Source organism: Styela clava, chromosome 10 (genome assembly GCF_964204865.1).
Source record: "Styela clava chromosome 10, kaStyClav1.hap1.2, whole genome shotgun sequence".
Classification (NCBI taxonomy): Eukaryota; Metazoa; Chordata; class Ascidiacea; order Stolidobranchia; family Styelidae; genus Styela; species Styela clava.
The window spans coordinates 7,024,773-7,043,665 of NC_135259.1; the positions used below are offsets into that span (position 1 = coordinate 7,024,773).

The window sequence follows — 18,893 nt, forward strand, 5'->3', positions numbered from 1 at the left end:
CACCTTGATGAATAGGGGCCTGTTTCGTCCATTGACAATACGAAATCAACCGTGTAGATATTAGTCCATCCGAGGTGGAAACGTTAAGGCTACAGCCGTGGTCAGCCTGAAATAAAACTAATTTTCGGTTGAAATGATTCAAGTCTGTAATAAATCGTTGAGATATTTTGCATAATTATTGTATTGTAGGCTACCAGATTAGAAAGGTATCAGTCATTTTTGTCGATATCGGTATCGGCTAAAAATGAACCGATTTTTCCGATATATTTGATGTTCTATAGAATGTTTTGAAGTATAAGATAGTTATGCTCGTGGAACGGACACGCCCATTTACTGGCTCCCTGAACTCATTACAGCTGGTATAGTAAGCGATTGCACTTGAACATATTAGAGCAGAGTCGTCCGAGGTTGCGATATTGTAGGGCCGCAAAAAAATCGAGGAGTCCTTGCGGGCCGCAGTTAGGAAAACCCTAAAGTGATCAAAATAGTGCGAGTTTAGTTATTTGAAATCTATCAAAAAATGAGAGTATCGTTCTAAACAGCCTACTGTTATGTAGCATTGGTGGCGTTTTTATTTTATTTTAAAGGAAATATATAAAGCACAAACAAAATAACAAAACAATTTATTGGGCTTTTTCACTGCTGTCACATGACCTACGCTGGAAATAGAGATGTGTTTTTACTAAAATGAGGGCACAGAACGTCGAGTTTAAGGTGCGAAGTTGAGATGAAAAACGCGACTACTTCCATCGAAGGGGCGTTTCTGCACAATACAATTCAATCTCCTTGCCCCCGCTCACTTCCTTTCTGCTTATCAAAATATTATCTCTGCGTTATCGCCTTAACGCTCTGAACACCGCAAGACGTTCGTCTTCACAATATCTAATCCTTTTTTATAATTAGCTTCTAATATGCCAAACAAGAGAGACCCATTATCATATTAATTGTGATAAAATTGTTATTGTTTATTCTTTTAAGAAAAAAAAAACCAGCGTTAGCGGAAATTATTCTAACCAGCTATGGATCACGCCAGAACGACACTGTTTTGTGTACGGACAGTTATCGATTTGGTATAATAAAGAAAATATCTTATTAAATATAAGACTTTTGGAATTATGATTAAGATAATAGGCACCTTGGTGAGAAGGGGTCTGTTTCGTTCATTGGCCAATACTAAATCAACCGTGTAAATCCATCCATCCATAAATCCATCCGAAGCGAAAACGTGTAGGCTATAACCTTGGTCAGCCTGAAATAAAACCAACTTTCGGTTTGAATAAATGTACGTATTTTCTTATCCTGGTATTTAAGTCTGAGAATTATGTTGATGAAATAAAGAAGAAACGAAATAGCAGTTTTGTACGAAAACCTTACTGCTCTTATTACTTCAGGCTATGCAATGCGTACTACCACAAACATGCGGTCTGTTTATATGGGAATTGGTACATTCAGTATCGTATTATGTGTAATATACGCATCTTATAAGTGGTCGGCTATTTCTGAAATTCACTTATCACATCATCAAAGTTACACGAGCGATCTAAACACAACATCAGACAAGTTGAGATATCGTAACCCGTTTTGTGAAAACATCTTATATAACTTGAGCAATGGTCAGTGGGTGAAAAGGATTTATAGTTTTAATAAAAATGAAGAGGAATACAAGAAATTACTGAAAGAAGAACGAGAATTGGATTATTTTTTGACTGAATTTCGTATAAAACGAGGAATACATACACGATTATGGAGAGATGATAACAAATGTGGATTTAACAAGTAAATAATTTGTTTCAATTAACATATCTGCATAATATTATACCCTAAATATGCGAAAAATACTTACGAGAATGACAAAAACTGTTGGCATTGTGTAAAGAATGTTTTTTTGATAGTTTAATTTGCTATTTGTGGTACGTTACAAAAAAGATTCAGCCAGATTTAGAAGTTTCTATACTAAAACTGTAGGTATGATATAATGGGTTTGGATTGAAATGCTGAGGGGCGCTTGTATACATTGGTTCATTTCGACAGCGAAGTAAGTCTGTGGGGAGATTCATAGGCTTGTCCATGGCAATGGGATTCCCATAAGAAACGTCCCATGGGATGGGATGGGACAGCGGACATTTCTACTTCCCATGGGACAAGAAAACCGTATAATTTTTGAGTAATGATGATAAAACATTTCGTTATGGATTTCGTGTCCATATATTTGACCATAGCTGTATTGTTAGTTATAAAAAGCAAAATATATCCAGCATCAAAAATATACTTCATGAAGGGCTGATGAACACATGTATGATAGTTATGAATATAAAGTTAACAATGTCCGTAAATTTTGTTGTTTTGCATGTCTCTTCGTACATGTAGTCCTATTTAGTAGACGCTAAACCTAAATTTAACAATTTTTATTGAATTTTATTACAATGGGAATCCCATGGGATGGGATGGGACAGGCATAATTGCTATGGGATGGGATGGGAATGGGACAGAAATATATGTCCCATGAACAAGCCTGAAGATTCGTTAAGATATTGTTAGATATCAGTGGTTTCTTTCATCAAGCCCAATTCGGAGCCAATGGCACGAGTCAGCGTTATATTAAGTCATTTTCTCGAAAAATAACACTTTTGGGCTGGCTAAGATCTTGTGAGCAATCTTACTTATCTTCTTTCTTGCATGCAATATTACCCTTTGTCACACCAATGCATTCTCTAACCACAAAGTAGGCCTTGGATTTCAGCATGAAAATTCGGAGTTTTCGATCGTTAAATCAAATATACCGTTGAGATATTTCGTATAAATATTGTAATGTAGGCTTTCAGAATAGAAATGTATCGGTCATTTTGTCGATATCGGTAACGGCTAAAATTAATCCGATATATTTGATATTCTCTAGAATGTTTTGAAGTATAAGATAGTTACGCTCATGGAACGGGCACGTCCATTTACTGGCTCCCTAAACTCATTACAGTTCGTATAGTAGGTGGTTGCACTTGACTTAATTAGAGCAGAGTGGTCCAAGTCTGCGAGATTGTAGGGCCGCAAAACATTTTGAGGAGGCCTTACGGGCCGCAATCAGGAAAACTCCAGAGTGATCAAAATCAAGTTTAGTTACTTTAAATATATGAAGGAATGAGAGTACCGTTCTAATTATCCTATTGTTATGTTGCATGGGTAGCGTTTTTCATTTTGAAGAATATATAAATCCCAAAAAAAATAACAAAAACAATTTATTGTTTACTGTTTTCGGTTTCTGCTTCAGATCTACGTTTGTTCACTGCTGTCACATGACCGAGATGTGTTTTTACTAACATGAAGGTTCAGAATGTCGCGTTTAGGGTGAAAAGTTGAAAAACCGCGACTCATTCCATAGGCTGGGCCTTTTCTGTACGAGACAATTCAATCTCCTCGTTCCCAGCCCCCACTTATTTTCTGCTTATAACAATATTATCTCTGTGTTATCGCCTTGACGAACTGAACACCGCCAGACGTTCGCCTTCACGATATCCTTATAGAAAGGCTGATAATGAAGTTTATCTCCGTATTAATTGAGACATGTACCATTCGCATCGTTCATGCTGATTATTGACAAGCGATATTATTATTGACATGGTTCAAAATCAAGTGATAATCCAAATTATTGAAACGCATCGAAAGAATGTATCTTAAATATATATAGATATCACAGGAAGATAATTTTTTTCGACTGATGAAAACTCTAGTGCTAATATTCCGTCGCTCGAAGGCGAGAAGTTTTATATGTTAATTCGAGATTCTTTTCAACCTCCTGAATAAAACGATAATAATCGTGAAAATTAATTTTGAGTGATTCGTGACTTGCGGATATCAGATATTAAGTGGCGTTGTAATCGTTAATATGCAAAAGAATAAGCTTGCGTGTAGCATCGATTAAATGTGCATGAAATGTAAAACTCTTACTAGTTCAAATTAATGTTGAAAAAGTATATTTTTCTTTTTAACGCGCCGTAATTTTATTAATTAAAGTACGAGTAGTTGTTTTCAAAATTCGGCCACATAACAATCAATTTCGTATGAAATGGATTGATATTTGGCGACACAAATGAAAGTAGTTTTGGAACCACTGACGTTACTGACTGTAAATATTGTTCGCAGACAAATATTTTATCACGTTTGTCTTGTAAACTCAGGGGCATTGTATTACATTTTCGTTAGTTACGTACTATAGAAAAATTTGGGCTATATTGGCAATTTTAAGTTTTAGGCCGGCGTCATGGTTTTTCCAGAAAAAACTAAAATAGTACAATGTCAACTATGAGTTTTATAGTGTTATTTAACATCAAGAGTCCGGTACGACAAACTGTAAATAGTAAAACAAAAATTTCCAACTGTTGATCCACTTTAACACTTTTATATTTTATTCTATTGTAATAATTAAATTGTAAATTCAATCATTTCATTTCGCGTTTTCATTGTGACGAAATGAACAAGTTTCGGTTAGATTATTGAAGTGTGAAGTTATGAATCATTAATTCTGCATATGTGCAGTTAAAGCAAATCTAGATTATTATAAACTTTTTATAAAGTAAACCCACACGCAAGTCCAAGAAGCGTAAATGTTCGGAAGAGCACAGAATATTTCAAAATAAGTGGGAAGATCTGTATTTTGTATTAAATTATGATAACAATGTTCAGTGTCTCATATATTGCGCAATTATTGCTGGTCGAAAGGAGTACAACATTCGATGACATTACGACTCATTACATAGGGGGAAAAAACTATGTCTATACTGAAACAATTCGTCACAAAAAGGCATCGCAATTGAAATTTTCACTGATGAAACAGAGAATTTTTTTTTTTAGTCAAAACAAAACTTGTGAAGCTTCAGTGAAAGCAAGATTTCCATAATTGAGATGATTGCGAAATAGTCGCGTTCTTTCGTCGAAGGAAGCTTTATTAAAGTGTATGTTGAAGGCCTGTGAAGTAATAGCAGCATTATTTTTGATTCAACAATTAAAGTTTAACAAATCAGCTTTTTGCTCACGACTAACAGACGAGCGTTTGCATGCTGTCTTAAGACTAGCAAACCGACGCAAAATAAGTCAAACATCGCTACAAAACGCTGCCAAATATCCAGCACAGGTAAATGAATATGTTTTGTGTAAGATTCAAGTATAATTTCAACAAATATATTCATACTTCATTTGTTATTTTTTGTGTATCAATTTTGTACCTAATTTGCTGGTTTGTGGCCCGCGTCTTTGATAAATTTCAAAAAGTGACCCGTGACGTATTTTGAGTTGGAGACCCCTGATCCAAAACATACGTTTGAAGCAGATATTACTTGAACTGGTATTGTGATACCTGTTCACACCATGCCGAACGTTTAAAGCCTGCGTTTTACATTAATCTTTCCAGAAGATGATTGAATGTCCGAATTTTCTCGGGACAATTTTTCTTGATTTAACGAGCTGTTGCAACAGTTGCTCCTAAAATTATAGAATGTAAACGGTCTCATGACTAGCCCATTGTGCGCCTAATGAATTTTATTGAAACGTACATCTTGTACATTATAACGTACAAAATTTGAAGACCAGTCGCCGCAACTGGTGTTACAGCATTTATCAACTTACTGTATTGGCAAGATATTTCGATTCCTTTGCGTCGAGAAATGTGAAATATTTACTAGGTGATCTAGCGACGCCATCATGTCTTCCACATTCTGGTTGATAAAACTTAATTGTAATTAAATTTATCCAACAATAAAAAATTAGCCTTCATGTTTCCGGCAGAACCCTATGAAGACGCGGGGTCCAAATTTTTTGGTTTGGCCATTTAGTTACGTCCCATAATCAGATACCAAACGTATATATCATTCATGGACCTTGTTTTTTAAGAAATATTATCTATGTTTAATCAATCGTTACCACAATCGTCACTTACTCTTTTCAGTCTTACACACACGATAAAAATTGATAGAAAAATTTTACCCAGTGGTGGGATTCAATTTTTTTGTCAGCCGCTTCCTTCACAAAAAGTTATATTTTTCAGCCGGTTTTGTTACAAACAGAACATTGACAGTAACCAGTAATGCTAACCGGTTCGCCGTGAGACGGTTCTATAGAACCGGTGCGAACCGGCTGAATCCCACCACTGGCTTTACCCAATATTTATGCCACCCATCCAAAAAAGCAATCATATTTTTGCGCGAAGTAGAACTATATTTCGCGTCAATATTAATGCCTTTCATAATATATGTTCGCCAAGTTACTTTTGTGACAGATAAAATTGACTGCTTGAAATATATTTCGCATCTTGCTCCAATGTCGCTTTTAAAATTTTGAAACGTTTTCTTAATATAATGGGAAATATTCACGCAAAAGAGGTGGCAAATAAAATTATTGAAAAACAGTATGCTAGTAAAACTGCAGCAATAGCTCAAGTCAGATAGATAATATATATTATTTTATACACTCCAGATTATTAGATGTTCTTGTAACCTTGTTATATATCGTTATCCTCCATTCCATGCATGTAGTATATTTTGGCGATATACACTGTGTTGAAAATTTTATCATGTACAAATAGTTTCTGTAGTGTAATTTGTATTGTAGTTCTGTCAGTTTGTTAAAATAAGTTTTGTCCAATTAGCGATACTTGCATCAGGAACTTTTAAAATAGAATGTGTATCTCTTTGTTTGATATGTTTGGTCTTATTGGGTGTTGATTTATCGAGTTTGGATGTTGGATGACCGTAACCTCAACCTCGTATATGCTGACCATACCGCCGAGGCGAGTTATCTGAGAAACATCTGCGGAAAATTAATTTTTCAGAAGAATGTTCATTCGTTTTGATGCTGCAAAAGTTTGGTCCGAATTATTGAGCATCGTTATTTTTTATTCAACTGTTTAACGATCGCAGGTTTAAATCACTTAGTTGGGATCATACAGCGATAAAACTCTGGACACAAAATGGAGGGTGTGACGTCACACAAGTGCTTATAACGTTGTCAATGCCTGTCCTCACTTGTGTTATAGTCACTTTGTCCGCCGTCATGTGATTTGATAAGTGCGGTATTAAATGGCCCGGCGACGTCTTGGCGCCGAGTAATCACGATTACTTTTCGCCCTTTAGTTCCGATTCATCGCAAAAGCACTTCGTCAAATCTCACTAGATTCAGTACCTGTAGATAGAAACGCGTGTTTTTTCTGTTCTGCATGATTAATATGACCATCCAAATGTGAAATTAGTAACTATGAATGCGCCTAGTTGAAACACATTTCGATAATACCATCCCACTTACAGCGGGCGTGATGAAAGAAAGTCTATCCCATTACATGATATATACTAAGGTGTATCATAAATATTAATAATCAATGATCTATAAAACTTCCGCCGGCGTACTCTGGGTATGAAGGCATTGGGCTGGATTCCAGACTTGTCGTCATGATCCGTTGAGTTACAAAAATAAAAAAAAATGGAAGGTTATGAATATTTCTTTGTTTAAACTAGAAAATATTCCGGGGCTCCGCCTTGACATCCACTAAGATATTGTTTTGACCCTGCAGGTGGTCGAGACGAGACGCGCAACAAAAGCATGGGCCGCAGAGATCTTTTCCAGGCGATGCACAGCAGATTTTGAGCCTGATGCCAAGTTACCAACGACTTTGTTAATATAATATGTTATTATTTTTCGCCAGGGTAGAAAGGTTGGAAAACCACTGCATTTGAGTATATGTATTTCACCGTGTATAGAAGCCAGCTCATTATGATTTTTCTAACCCAGCACAGCGATTCCTTGCACCTGTGCACACTGAATCGTATTGTATAATTTGGCTGAGAATTAGCCATGAGTACAAAGTCAATATGCATTTTATTGTGTAATTAATTCAAGTATTCTAATAAACCGTTTGTAGTGCCGGTGAGTCTACAGTAACACACTATTAATGTATCAGAAATACAAACACGGATTTGAACTTTGAAGTAGCGCGTTCTTGTGTTTTGGGATATCTGTTCTTCTAGCTAATTGAAATAATGTTCGTTGTAAATATTATTCGCAGACAAATATTTTATCCCGTTCGTCTTTTACACCCAAAAGCATTGTATATACATTGATGTTAGTCACATATTATTGAAATATCGGTGATATCGGTAATTTCAAATATTGGTGTATCGGCGTCTTCTCATAGGCATCGGAATCGGCAAAAAGAGTGATTTCGGACATCCTTACACTAGATAACCGAACATACATTACCAGACTTGTTGCAAAGTAAAAATTGTGTTGTAATTTCCTGAGTCATCCAACTGCCAATCGCCTGTAAAATACTTTGTCAAAAACATTGTACTATTCATATTAATTTTATACTCATTTTCAAATTAAAGAAACTAATGTATACTATTATTTTATAATAGCACAATAATATAATAACGCGTAACAAAACAAAAACGACTGTGGTATGATATTAATAAGGCACATAGGAGCATGACAACAAAAAGTTGAAGTATGAAAATTTTAAATATAAATTTATTAGCTATTTTCCATATTTCACTGTGCAAAACAGTAATTCCACCAGGTTTCCCATCTTCATTGACTTATTTCACTGAGTTTCATCATTGTTGGTTATGAGTTCCATTTCTGAAATCATAAAGAGTAGTAGTCGGTTTTCTTATTTTAAGTTGGGCCTAAGTACAAGCCTGTTTTAAAAGTCAATCTCAGACACCAAAATTAACAAATATCTTTTGCGCTTCTTATTCTTCTGTTTCTCTATACTCGATATCCATGCACTTAGCAGTTCCAATAGTTCTTATTTTAACAACCCTATGAGTTAAAAAAAACTGCTAATTTGTTTTCTAGATTGCACGTGATGTTTTTACTCAACTGTTTTTTGTTCATACTATATTTTGAGTGTTTTTGAAAATGTCACACAATTTTTGATTGATTTAAGTCCTTAGAGATATCTCTCAACATGTATAATATTGCTCATGCTAGACTTATAATACAATCTTGTTGATAACCTGAAACATGAAGACAAGACAAACTGTACAAAATATTTTACAAAACACACGGCGTCATAGGGCGATTTTTTAGTTCTGAATTGCCGTCTTGTGGCTCCTCTGAGCATAGCACACAAAATTGCGAAAAAAATAAATAATCAAATATTAGTACCTGTATAGTGTCATAATGTTACATTCAATTTTCAGCGTGCAGACAAAGCCAAAAGGAAATGCGTGGGCGGCTCCTGCAGGAAGTTGGTGTGATGCGAAAAGTGAGAGACCTTGTTGCAGTGACATGAATGATGGTAGTTGTGGAAGCATATGTGATTGTCCCAAGTGAGTGCTTTATTTTTTCCATTCTTTTCAAACTATAACTTGTATTAAGGCATGTTCAGACATAGTAATTTGAAAGGGTAATCAATACTCCGTTTAAAAATGGATAAGAACCAATTATTTATTCTTCTAGTTTTTATTCCACAATCTGGTGCAGAATTTCTCAAACTGGTTCCCTCTTAGAGAACGCGGAGTGTTTCTCTGTGAGCCCCGAGTAAAAGCCTTCACTATGTACCATTCGCGCGGACTACATTAATTTAAAATAAATTGATTGTAAATTGTTTAATTCCTTGAACGTAACGCGTTGTTATGTTTTGCGTAAATAATTTATGTGAACGTGTTGATAGCAAAGTTACATATTTTTGTAGAAGATTATGGGTACAAGTGTTTAGAATGTTTAGAAGGCGGCCACGAATCATCGGAGAATCAGAACCACTGCTCTAGCGTATAAGCTACTAGATCAGTGGTTCCCAGGAATAAAAAAATTCACTCCTGAAAAAAATTCTTCCCCAGTTAGGAAATGGGGTATAAAATGAACGTGGTTTATAAATATTTAATATTACATCACAATACCATTTGAATATAACGCTACTGATAGTACACACAACAAATGAACATATTATTGGACACGTTTAGTGGACATAACGATCGTTTTGTTGTTCTTGTTGTTCTAGTTCTTGTTCTTGTTGTTCTTTGACACTCTTTATTAAATAAACCGCTTTCGCTTTGATCACTGGACCAATTGCTTTGAAATTTTTAGTGGTTAAAGATGAAATTTTTCTCCAGAAGGCTATTATTTTTATTCATTTTGAATATTTCTATCAGCTCTGTGAGATTTGTTTTTGTTTGCTATGACGTCATTAAACGTTCTGCGGAAATCTGACGCCATTTTGTATCCAACGGACCATCTTGCAATTTCAATTCAGGCTGTCACAAGACAGGAACTTCTAAAGATAGAGAAGTTCTGGTATAGCATATATAATTTATAAATGAATGTGATGTCACCGTATATTGCTATTTCATAGACCGTCTCAGAACTGCCAGTCGCCCATTCACCCTTCAGCTTCATTGCCCACGTTAGTGAAGAAACATTAGAAAACTCTGTTTGATATTTTTATTCTCAGACTTCCACGATACACAGAATACAAATCTTAAAACATTTATCCAGACTAGCTTAACATTGAAAGATATCGAGTCGTATTTATACATTGATCATAAATCTAATTAAATACTGTAAACGTGAGCTCGTGATCAACGTTATAAACAGAAACTCCTATTATCTCAATATGGGTAATTATGAACATCGTACGGATGGGAACTTACATATAATTAGTGTTTGAATATCGTGATATAATAAATTTCAATTTGATAATGGCCGGACGAAACTTGTTATGTTCTTAAACGTGGAGTAATTTGATTCCTACGAGTCTTTGTCTGAATTTTGTGGAAAATTAACTTTGTTTTCATATTTTTAACATGAAATGGGGTACATTTGGGGGTTACTTGCTATACTGGTACCGTAACACAGCGCGGTGACACTGAACTAACTCGTAGCTGTCAAAAGCTTGAAAACCCATACAAATATGAGAGATAAATAGATGAAACTTGGCAGGTGGGTAGAGTTGTGTTTCTTTTAACCATATTTGAAGGTTTCGCGTTTCTACATTTATAGGAGGGGGAATAGGGGGGTGAGCATTTCCGATACGTCGATAATATTTTTGTCAACCAATTTGCGACCACCGTGTTTTTGTCTGTTTGATTGCTGTGATGTGGTGATTTGTTTATAATTTGACGAGTTTTGTTCGAAATAACCGTGTTCTTAAAATATATGATGGTCAGAAATGCAATTAGAAGCCCAATGTTTTCACGCTGTCACAAGACAGGAACTTCTAAAGAGAGAAGTTCTGGTACCGTAACACAGCGCGGTGACACTGAACTAACTCGTCGCTGTCAAAAACTTGAAAATCCATACAAATATAAGAGATAAAAAGATGAAACTTGGCAGGTGGGTAGAGTTGTATTTCTTTCAACCATTTTCAAAAGTTTCTTCTCTCCCCCGGGATAAATATGTAAATCCTATCCTAATACGTCGATAATATATTTGTCAACCAATTTGCGACCACCGTGTTTTTGTCTGTTTGATTGCTGTATGGCAGCGTATGCGATAGTCTCGACGCAGCAGAAACGATGTTCAAGGCTTGAAATCGCACAAAGGCTTGGTCGCACACAGTCGCAAATACGTCTTCCGAGTGTCGTACTTTGGTGGTTTGTATAGCTTTAACCCGTAGAAAGTTCAAGTCATAGAAAGTTAATTCAAGGTTTAGCGTGTAGAATACATGCCAATGCACCCACGATGAAAAAATTAACGGGTTAGAAATATTGGTTTTTGTTTTATAGCGGTTTGAATGAAACCGTCACGGTACCCCGATACAGTTACTGGTAAGTCACCGCATATGATTTTTGGGGAATTGTTCTGCGTGTCCATATATTTGAGCATTGCTCTCTTGTTTAAATAATATGATGTGATGTCAATAAGCTACAGTAACAGACGAGTTGCACTAAACCTCCCACACAGGATATTTCGATGAAAAATATACATAATATAAGTCTTTGGTGTAAATGTTGACAGTGGAATTACATTTTTACTCGGACTCTACAGCAGAGAGTTGGTTGTTAGTCAAATTAGTACTTGAGCTTCAACTCTCCCCAGGTCCCTCCATCTTCTAGCATTGGAAACAATACTTTTGGGTCGCTTATGATAATTTTTTCAAATTTACGACACTCCGCCTCTTTGGGATATTTACCGGATGATACTCTAGTGCAGCGTTTCCCAAACTTTTTTGGCCACGGAACACTTACGCTTTTTATCTCGCCTCGCGGAACACCAAAGATGAAAGGGTTAAATTGATGAGGAAAAATGATGTTATGCAGCGGTCCCAAAAGGTGCGCTACTACAGTACTACTGCGCCGCGGCGAGTTGCCAAATGCGCCGCGAAAACTAACAAAATTGTATTCAACACACCTAAAATATGATGATAAAAGAAGTCTGACCTTGGTCAGACGAAACGTTACAGAAACATATTTGTATTAGTGTGCAGAAAGACTCTTGAATCATTTAGGATTGTTATCTCTACTCTTGCTACAGCATCCTTGCGATATATGCCTACGGATCCACCGTCACAAAAGCATAGAAAAAGGATAAGTAGTTAGTCTCGCAGAAACCAAATAATCAGCGAATATTTTGCTGTGTATCTGAATCAATAAATTCATTTTACCTTTCTTTGTCGTTTCCTTCTTTACATTCCATTACGTAGTGTTTGCCTCAAATGTTACCTAACAATGGAGTTAGAAGTACTTGGTGCAATTTTGCGAGCTGGAGTTTGTTTATCTGCTGAATCGAGTTTAGCGAACATGAGTGATTTTTTCAGCATTTTCAAGTAAAACCAGGCAGAGCTTGAGAAAGAAGAGTTGACCTTTTGCCTTTGTCCGCTTTAGGCCGACCGTGACGCGATTTTGAACGGTCGCCAGTTGTGCGACAACTTCACGATCCCGAGATAGCCATGGCGACCAATTAGTCGTGATTTTGGTCCCATTCCCACGGAACACTTGGAAGATGCTCGCGGAACACTACTGTTCCGCGGAACACAGTTTGGGAAACGCTGCTTTAGTGCAACTTCTACCCGGAAACGAGTAATTCTGAGATATGACATTTATGTTGTTCAATCTGTAAAACTTTGTAATATGATCGGTACGTATATCACGATGATTGAAAATAAAAAATGAGACTGTCGAACTTATTTTATGGCTCAATTCAAAACTTCAAATTGTATTAAAAAGACGCATTAACATGTAATAAAATGTTAATATAGATCAGATTTTTGCTCTCTAGTTTTTTGTTCTGTTAATATAGGGAGAAAATGCTTATGAGTTGTCTCTTGATACTTTCGTTTACCTATTTCTTTAAAATTATTTTAAAACTCCTAATTTTCATATCTATTGAAATGCAAAAATATATAAAATCTAACTTTTGAATCAAAATTAGTTTGCAATCACTCGCTATCATGTATTTCACCATAGAAAGAAATATTATCGAAAAAGTTATTTTAATCACGCTACGCTTCAAAGCATTAGAAAGCAAATTTTTAGTAGCAGAAAAGTATTCGGCAATTTGTTAGTTTTACAATTTCGGCGTTGACTGGACTGGTTTTATTATTTTTTTTCTTTCTTCTTCTTTATACTTTCGTTTAGATTCATCGGTCGTCTCTCCCCCACTCTAAAAGACTCCATAAAAAAAACAAAAAAACGGTCAGCAGTAGTTCTCTGCAGCATTTGAGTTTAGACTAACTCTATTTATTTATTTATTATTATATATTTTTTATTGTGTTCCTCAATAAATAGTATAGATTAGTTGATGAGTGGATTGCAAAACACGACTTTGTTTCAACTCTAGGTTAGTTTTGAATAACCATTATCTTTTATTATAAATTCGAACAGTCAAAATAATTGGTGTGGGTCTGATTTTCTGCGGCCCAATCTCATCTACATAAATTTTGTTCTGTGAATTATGTCATTTGGCATGACCAGCGTTATTATATTCACAATTGTTACTCTCATTTGCAACTTTATCTGCAAGTGTGTCATTAGAAATACAATTTAATTCGATAAAATTTGAACTAAAATTCTATAACCATGGTTCATCAGCCTTACTTGAACACCGGAGAACGCAACTTGCGAAAGATGCTTACAGCGTCATCTGGCGGCGGCAATGAAAAATAGCAGTTGCATTGAACCAATCCAGTACCACAGTAGCACGTGGAGCAGACAGACTCGGGTGACCAGTATTGAATTTACTCGCGTCTCGAAGCTTGAATGCTAGTTGCACATATAGGGTCAGTGCAGTGCTTAGAGGGGGGGGGGGGGCAGCAAGTTAAAGGGGGCAGCAGAACCAAGCTGTAGAGTAGGCGTTGTTACACATGTTTTTATCGATGTGTTTTTATTTAATTAAAAGATGACATGATGTGTTAGTCTTGTGTGACTGAATATGGCGATGGTGAGTCAACAACGGATGTTTCCCCGACCATTGACCACGGACAAATTTTTTCTATCCTACTTTACAATTGCAACATTTTTGGTGCTTATTTTCAGGGTGGCTTGGCGAATTAGCGCCTTCAACTGGTACATATGTTCAGAACAATCATTTTAATTCAAAATATTCAACCCTGTCATTTAAAAGTACTGGAAGAAAAAAGTAGCCTTGTGTATCACAGCTATTTTTGGGCTAATTTTTTATTACCGCAATTAAAACGATATGAGAAGACAATATATTTATTAGATTCCAATATCTTTGCACCCTTAATTTATCCCCAATAACAATTGCACCCGCAGATTTCAGCACCCACATACACATTGCACCCATGGACATCTGCACCCCCGAATATTTGCAACCATGAATATCTGCACCCGCTGACATTTAAACCCACGGACATTTGAACTCATGTACAATTGAACCCGCGTACATTTGCACCCATGAACATTTGCACCTACATGGGTGCAATGATGTAATGGGTAAAATGTTTTTGGGTGCGAATGTACTGGTTGCAGATGTTTGTGGGTGCTAATGTGTATGTGTGCTAATGTCCACGGGTGCAATCTATATGCGGGTGGTAAAATCTACGAGAGGAAATGTATGAGTGCAAATTTCGGTGGTTGCAAATGTCCTGGGTGTAGTTTACGAGTGTAAATGTACGTGGATGCAAATGTGCTGTCACCTTATCATTGAGTTATTTGATTCGTTTCGAAATTTCTAAAACACAACCAAAAACTAACAATTAGCATGCGAAAACGAGGAAATGTTTACAACCATGCCAGAAAATCTGTCTGTGCGACTGCTAAAACGTCTACTGTTACGTCAGTTTTCCGAAGTGGGAACATAGCTTTCCTAAGAAATGCTAAAGATTTTCTTGCTCCATTGGATGAGCATGGCATGTTTTTCCAACTTTGTGCATTGCATATTATTTATTACTCACTATCGGCTACTCAATTGCTGGTTGCGAATGAGCTTTCTCAAAGTTGAAACAGATAAAAACATATTTGAAATCTTCTATGTCAAATTAACACCTGTCAAGTATATCTTCGATTAGCACCGAAATGGAATTCCTGACGGCCGAGGTGAAAGAAGCTGTCGTTCACACATTTGTTGCCAGCAAAGTAGCAATTGGACATAGAAATAAGTGACTTGCTTTTTGTTAATAAAATAGTTTGAAATTATACATGTGAGTTTGCTGCTTAGTTTAAATATTTATTTAATAAAACAAAACGTTTCTATCTTACTATACCTTTAGTTTAATTATTCTCATGTATAACGACATCTATAATCTGTTTATCCCCCAAATTATTTTTAAAGTTAGGGACAGCGGACATCATTATTAGAAACTCGCCCCGAGCAGCAGAAAAGTTTGGCACATCTCTGCATAGGGTCCACATGGATCACAACGATAAATCGTTATTGTTTTTGCTGCTGTAAATTCTTGTTGATTGTGCAACTTTTTGTTGAAGAATAAAATTCTTTACAAACGGTTTATTACTGCCATGTTCTTAATGATTATGTAATTGGTAATTATTACCTTTCAGTTGTGTTGATACCAGGAAGATATATCACGCTGAAATAAGTGAATGGATTCCATTTGATTCTTCATGTCGACGACGAAACTACACAGCAGCACAAGCTTGTGAAGTTGTCAATCGGTTCTCTCAAATATATTTCGTTGGTGATTCTTTTGTGAGAAAAATGGCAAGAGGTTTTGTTTTGACTTTAAGGTCCGATCCAACGTATGGATTTTTACTGGCGCGGTATGATGAAAATTTGACCAAACTATGTGTTGGCGCTGACCAGTTATATTGGACAGAATGTAGAATTGACGGGGGAGAGATACTCAAAAATCTCCTAGATAAAACTCCTTTTTGTGGAAGCCAGACACCACTCGTTACTCTCAATAGTTGGTACAATCATGCATCTGCAAACGGGTTTTTAAATTTAGTTAAAAGTTTGACAGGAAAAGTTGGTTCAATTTTGCTGGTTGGTCAGGGTGGACACGACGGATGCAAATCTGAAGTGACTATTAAAAAATTTTTGAGTCCCGTGATTCAACATTTGGATGATTTCTACAAAGATTATAACAACACGACTGTTGAACCCTCGAAAGTATTTAAAAAGATTCATCGATGGCCACATATCATTTTTATGTATCCTGACTCTAACGGAATATTAAAACCAAAAGCATATCATGCAGCAAACGGTAATATTGTTTGTAAAAAATTCTCTAGGGAAATGAAAGAATATTGCGATGCTCATAATATTCCTGTACTTGATTTTTCCAGTCTTACATCAGGAGTTCATAGTTATGATGGAGCACATCACGGTCTAGGAGTAAATATTATGAAAGTCCAGATTTTACTCAATTACCTCGATTATATATCTTAGTCTAGATATTTAAGATGAACAAAATTTGTCAATGTTTACTTATTCAAATAAGTATAAGCTACTCAATATCTAATCTAGAATAAATCCCCTGTACCAAGGGTTCTCAAACTTTAGGTGTTATGTATAGCCCGTGAAGAGGAGGTTGACTATTATTTATGGAGCCTCACAATAAATAAAAATCACAACAAAAAAACTTATTGTTAATTACCGATTAATGTTCCTGAATACATAAAATTTACTTTATTTATTGGCTCGGATGTATTTACTGCTTTATATTTAGAATATTAAAACTCCAAGGAACTTTTTCTCATGTTTCATTCTGTTTATTCATTTTATTTATTAGTTTGAAGTTTCAACTAGTCTTTGCTATTACTTCACTTTTCATATGTTTCGTATTTTCATTCATCTGCTTTCTGTAGCCTACATGGAGTTCAAGATGCTTGTGAATCACTTTTAGAAATTTAATTTCATGCATTGGTTTCGTACTGAGACACAGAATCAATCTATAGATGAATTTAGCAATTTTTGTGGGCTTCTAAATTTGTTGTTCTCTTAATTTTCAACCCTCGTTAGTCCAATCATTTCCCAATTTGTAGTGATTGAAAATTAAAATATTAGTCAAAAGCCTATTTTTATATTTGTTTTTCAAATTTTTTTTTTTTGGGGGGGGGGGCTCAAAGACCTGTTTTTAACCCTAATTAATCTATTTTTGATGAATAATCTAGATTCTAGGAACACATCGATTTTTTATAACTAATTTGACACTGTCTTGCTAAACCAATGTCTTTCGTTTATACGATATTTTAATACAAACCACAAGCAACTTATTTTAAGTAGCAATTTCGCATGGTATCATCGAAACGAAGTTTATGGCCACAAAGCGTAAGAAAATGAAATACTGGAATTACGCAGGTCAGTACAACGGCATAGTCATCGAGCTTTGGACCATTGGCTTCAATATTGTGATAAATCTTTCCTTGACTAACTTCGCTAGGTCAGTCCCTATGGCCGAATTGACGCCTGTTACGCGGGAGATCGTGGTTCGTTTCCTGGCAGAGGGGATATAATATTTCTTTTTCAGGCTCCATAATCAGCATAACAGACATTAAAAAAAATGATAAAACAAACAATAGCGCAAGGCCTTCATCTTGAAGGTGGGTTATCATGGAAAGATTTTTGTGGCAAATTTGATCCCCCATAATTTTTTAATTTGTTGTATAATTATTTATATATATATATATAAATTGTTTAATTTGTTATAATCTTTGGCATTTACCGTTTACATAAAGTGGACTTCGTTTGCGAGGCACGACCTTGCAAAAATCAACCGATAATTAGTAGGGTCCGCCGATGACGAGTTACTGAGAACTCGTCGGCGTAATTTTGCATTGAGTTAAAGGCAATTACAGTATTGCGTTCTCTGTTCTTAATGGACACGCAGTGTGTATTATGTTTTTTTTTGTATTTCACGTCATCTTATCGTTATGAAAACATCTCATTAACTACTATACCGATAGCTTACTTTGACAGATTGCATACCCATAATACTTTGGACTTCGTGTCCATATATTTTAACAACGCTCTCTTGTTTTGAAACTATGTTAATTCTTCTGAGCCTTGCATTTGAAAAACGCTGCAGTGGTTTAAATAAATACCAAACTGTTCATCTCTTATTTTATTTTTATCATTAATCAATTACTTTCCGATGCTAATATTTTCAAACTCATAATATTCTGATACATTTATATTTTCTGCTATATTTGTACTATTAGTTATCAAGATAGAATTCCACAAAAAACATATGTTACTCACCCACAATAACTGCAATTCAATAATTGAAATTCTCGATATTTCAGTTTTATTTACAAGCCTTGGGTGTCGTTGCTTGTTAACCGCCTTTGGTTTATTGCGGCTTCCATTTCACAGTAAAACTTTGTGATTGTCAATTTTTCTCAAAATTTGTATATGATTGATTTTTTATTTGTGAGAAAAGAAACTTGACCTGACTTACTTCTTCGCACCAAAGCCATCATGTTTGCTGAAGTTAGAAATGCACTTTCACCACGTCAAAGTATGAAATATCTAATAAATTCGGCCCAGTAAGA

General features: G+C 35.5%; 1 protein-coding gene across 1 annotated transcript; it reads left to right on the top strand.

Moving 5' to 3' along the window:
• The first annotated feature begins 1,263 nt into the window (after nt 1–1,263).
• LOC120337315 (uncharacterized) lies at nt 1,264–18,893 on the top strand. The gene is made up of 3 exons (XM_078116918.1): nt 1,264–1,776; nt 9,183–9,311; nt 15,939–18,893. Exons 1-3 carry the CDS (start codon nt 1,400–1,402, stop codon nt 16,786–16,788), a joined length of 1,356 nt encoding a protein of 451 aa, XP_077973044.1. The 5' UTR covers nt 1,264–1,399; the 3' UTR covers nt 16,789–18,893.

What these genes read in the sequence shown, in the direction of transcription:
- LOC120337315 (XM_078116918.1), top strand. Translation starts at nt 1,400, where the DNA reads ATGCGTACTACCACAAACATGCGGTCTGTTTATATGGGAATTGGTACA. An exon ending in AACAAATGTGGATTTAACAA is followed by an intron (nt 1,777 to 9,182) that starts GTAAATAATTTG and finishes TTCAATTTTCAG; the next exon opens with CGTGCAGACAAAGCCAAAAG. An exon ending in AGCATATGTGATTGTCCCAA is followed by an intron (nt 9,312 to 15,938) that starts GTGAGTGCTTTA and finishes ATTACCTTTCAG; the next exon opens with TTGTGTTGATACCAGGAAGA.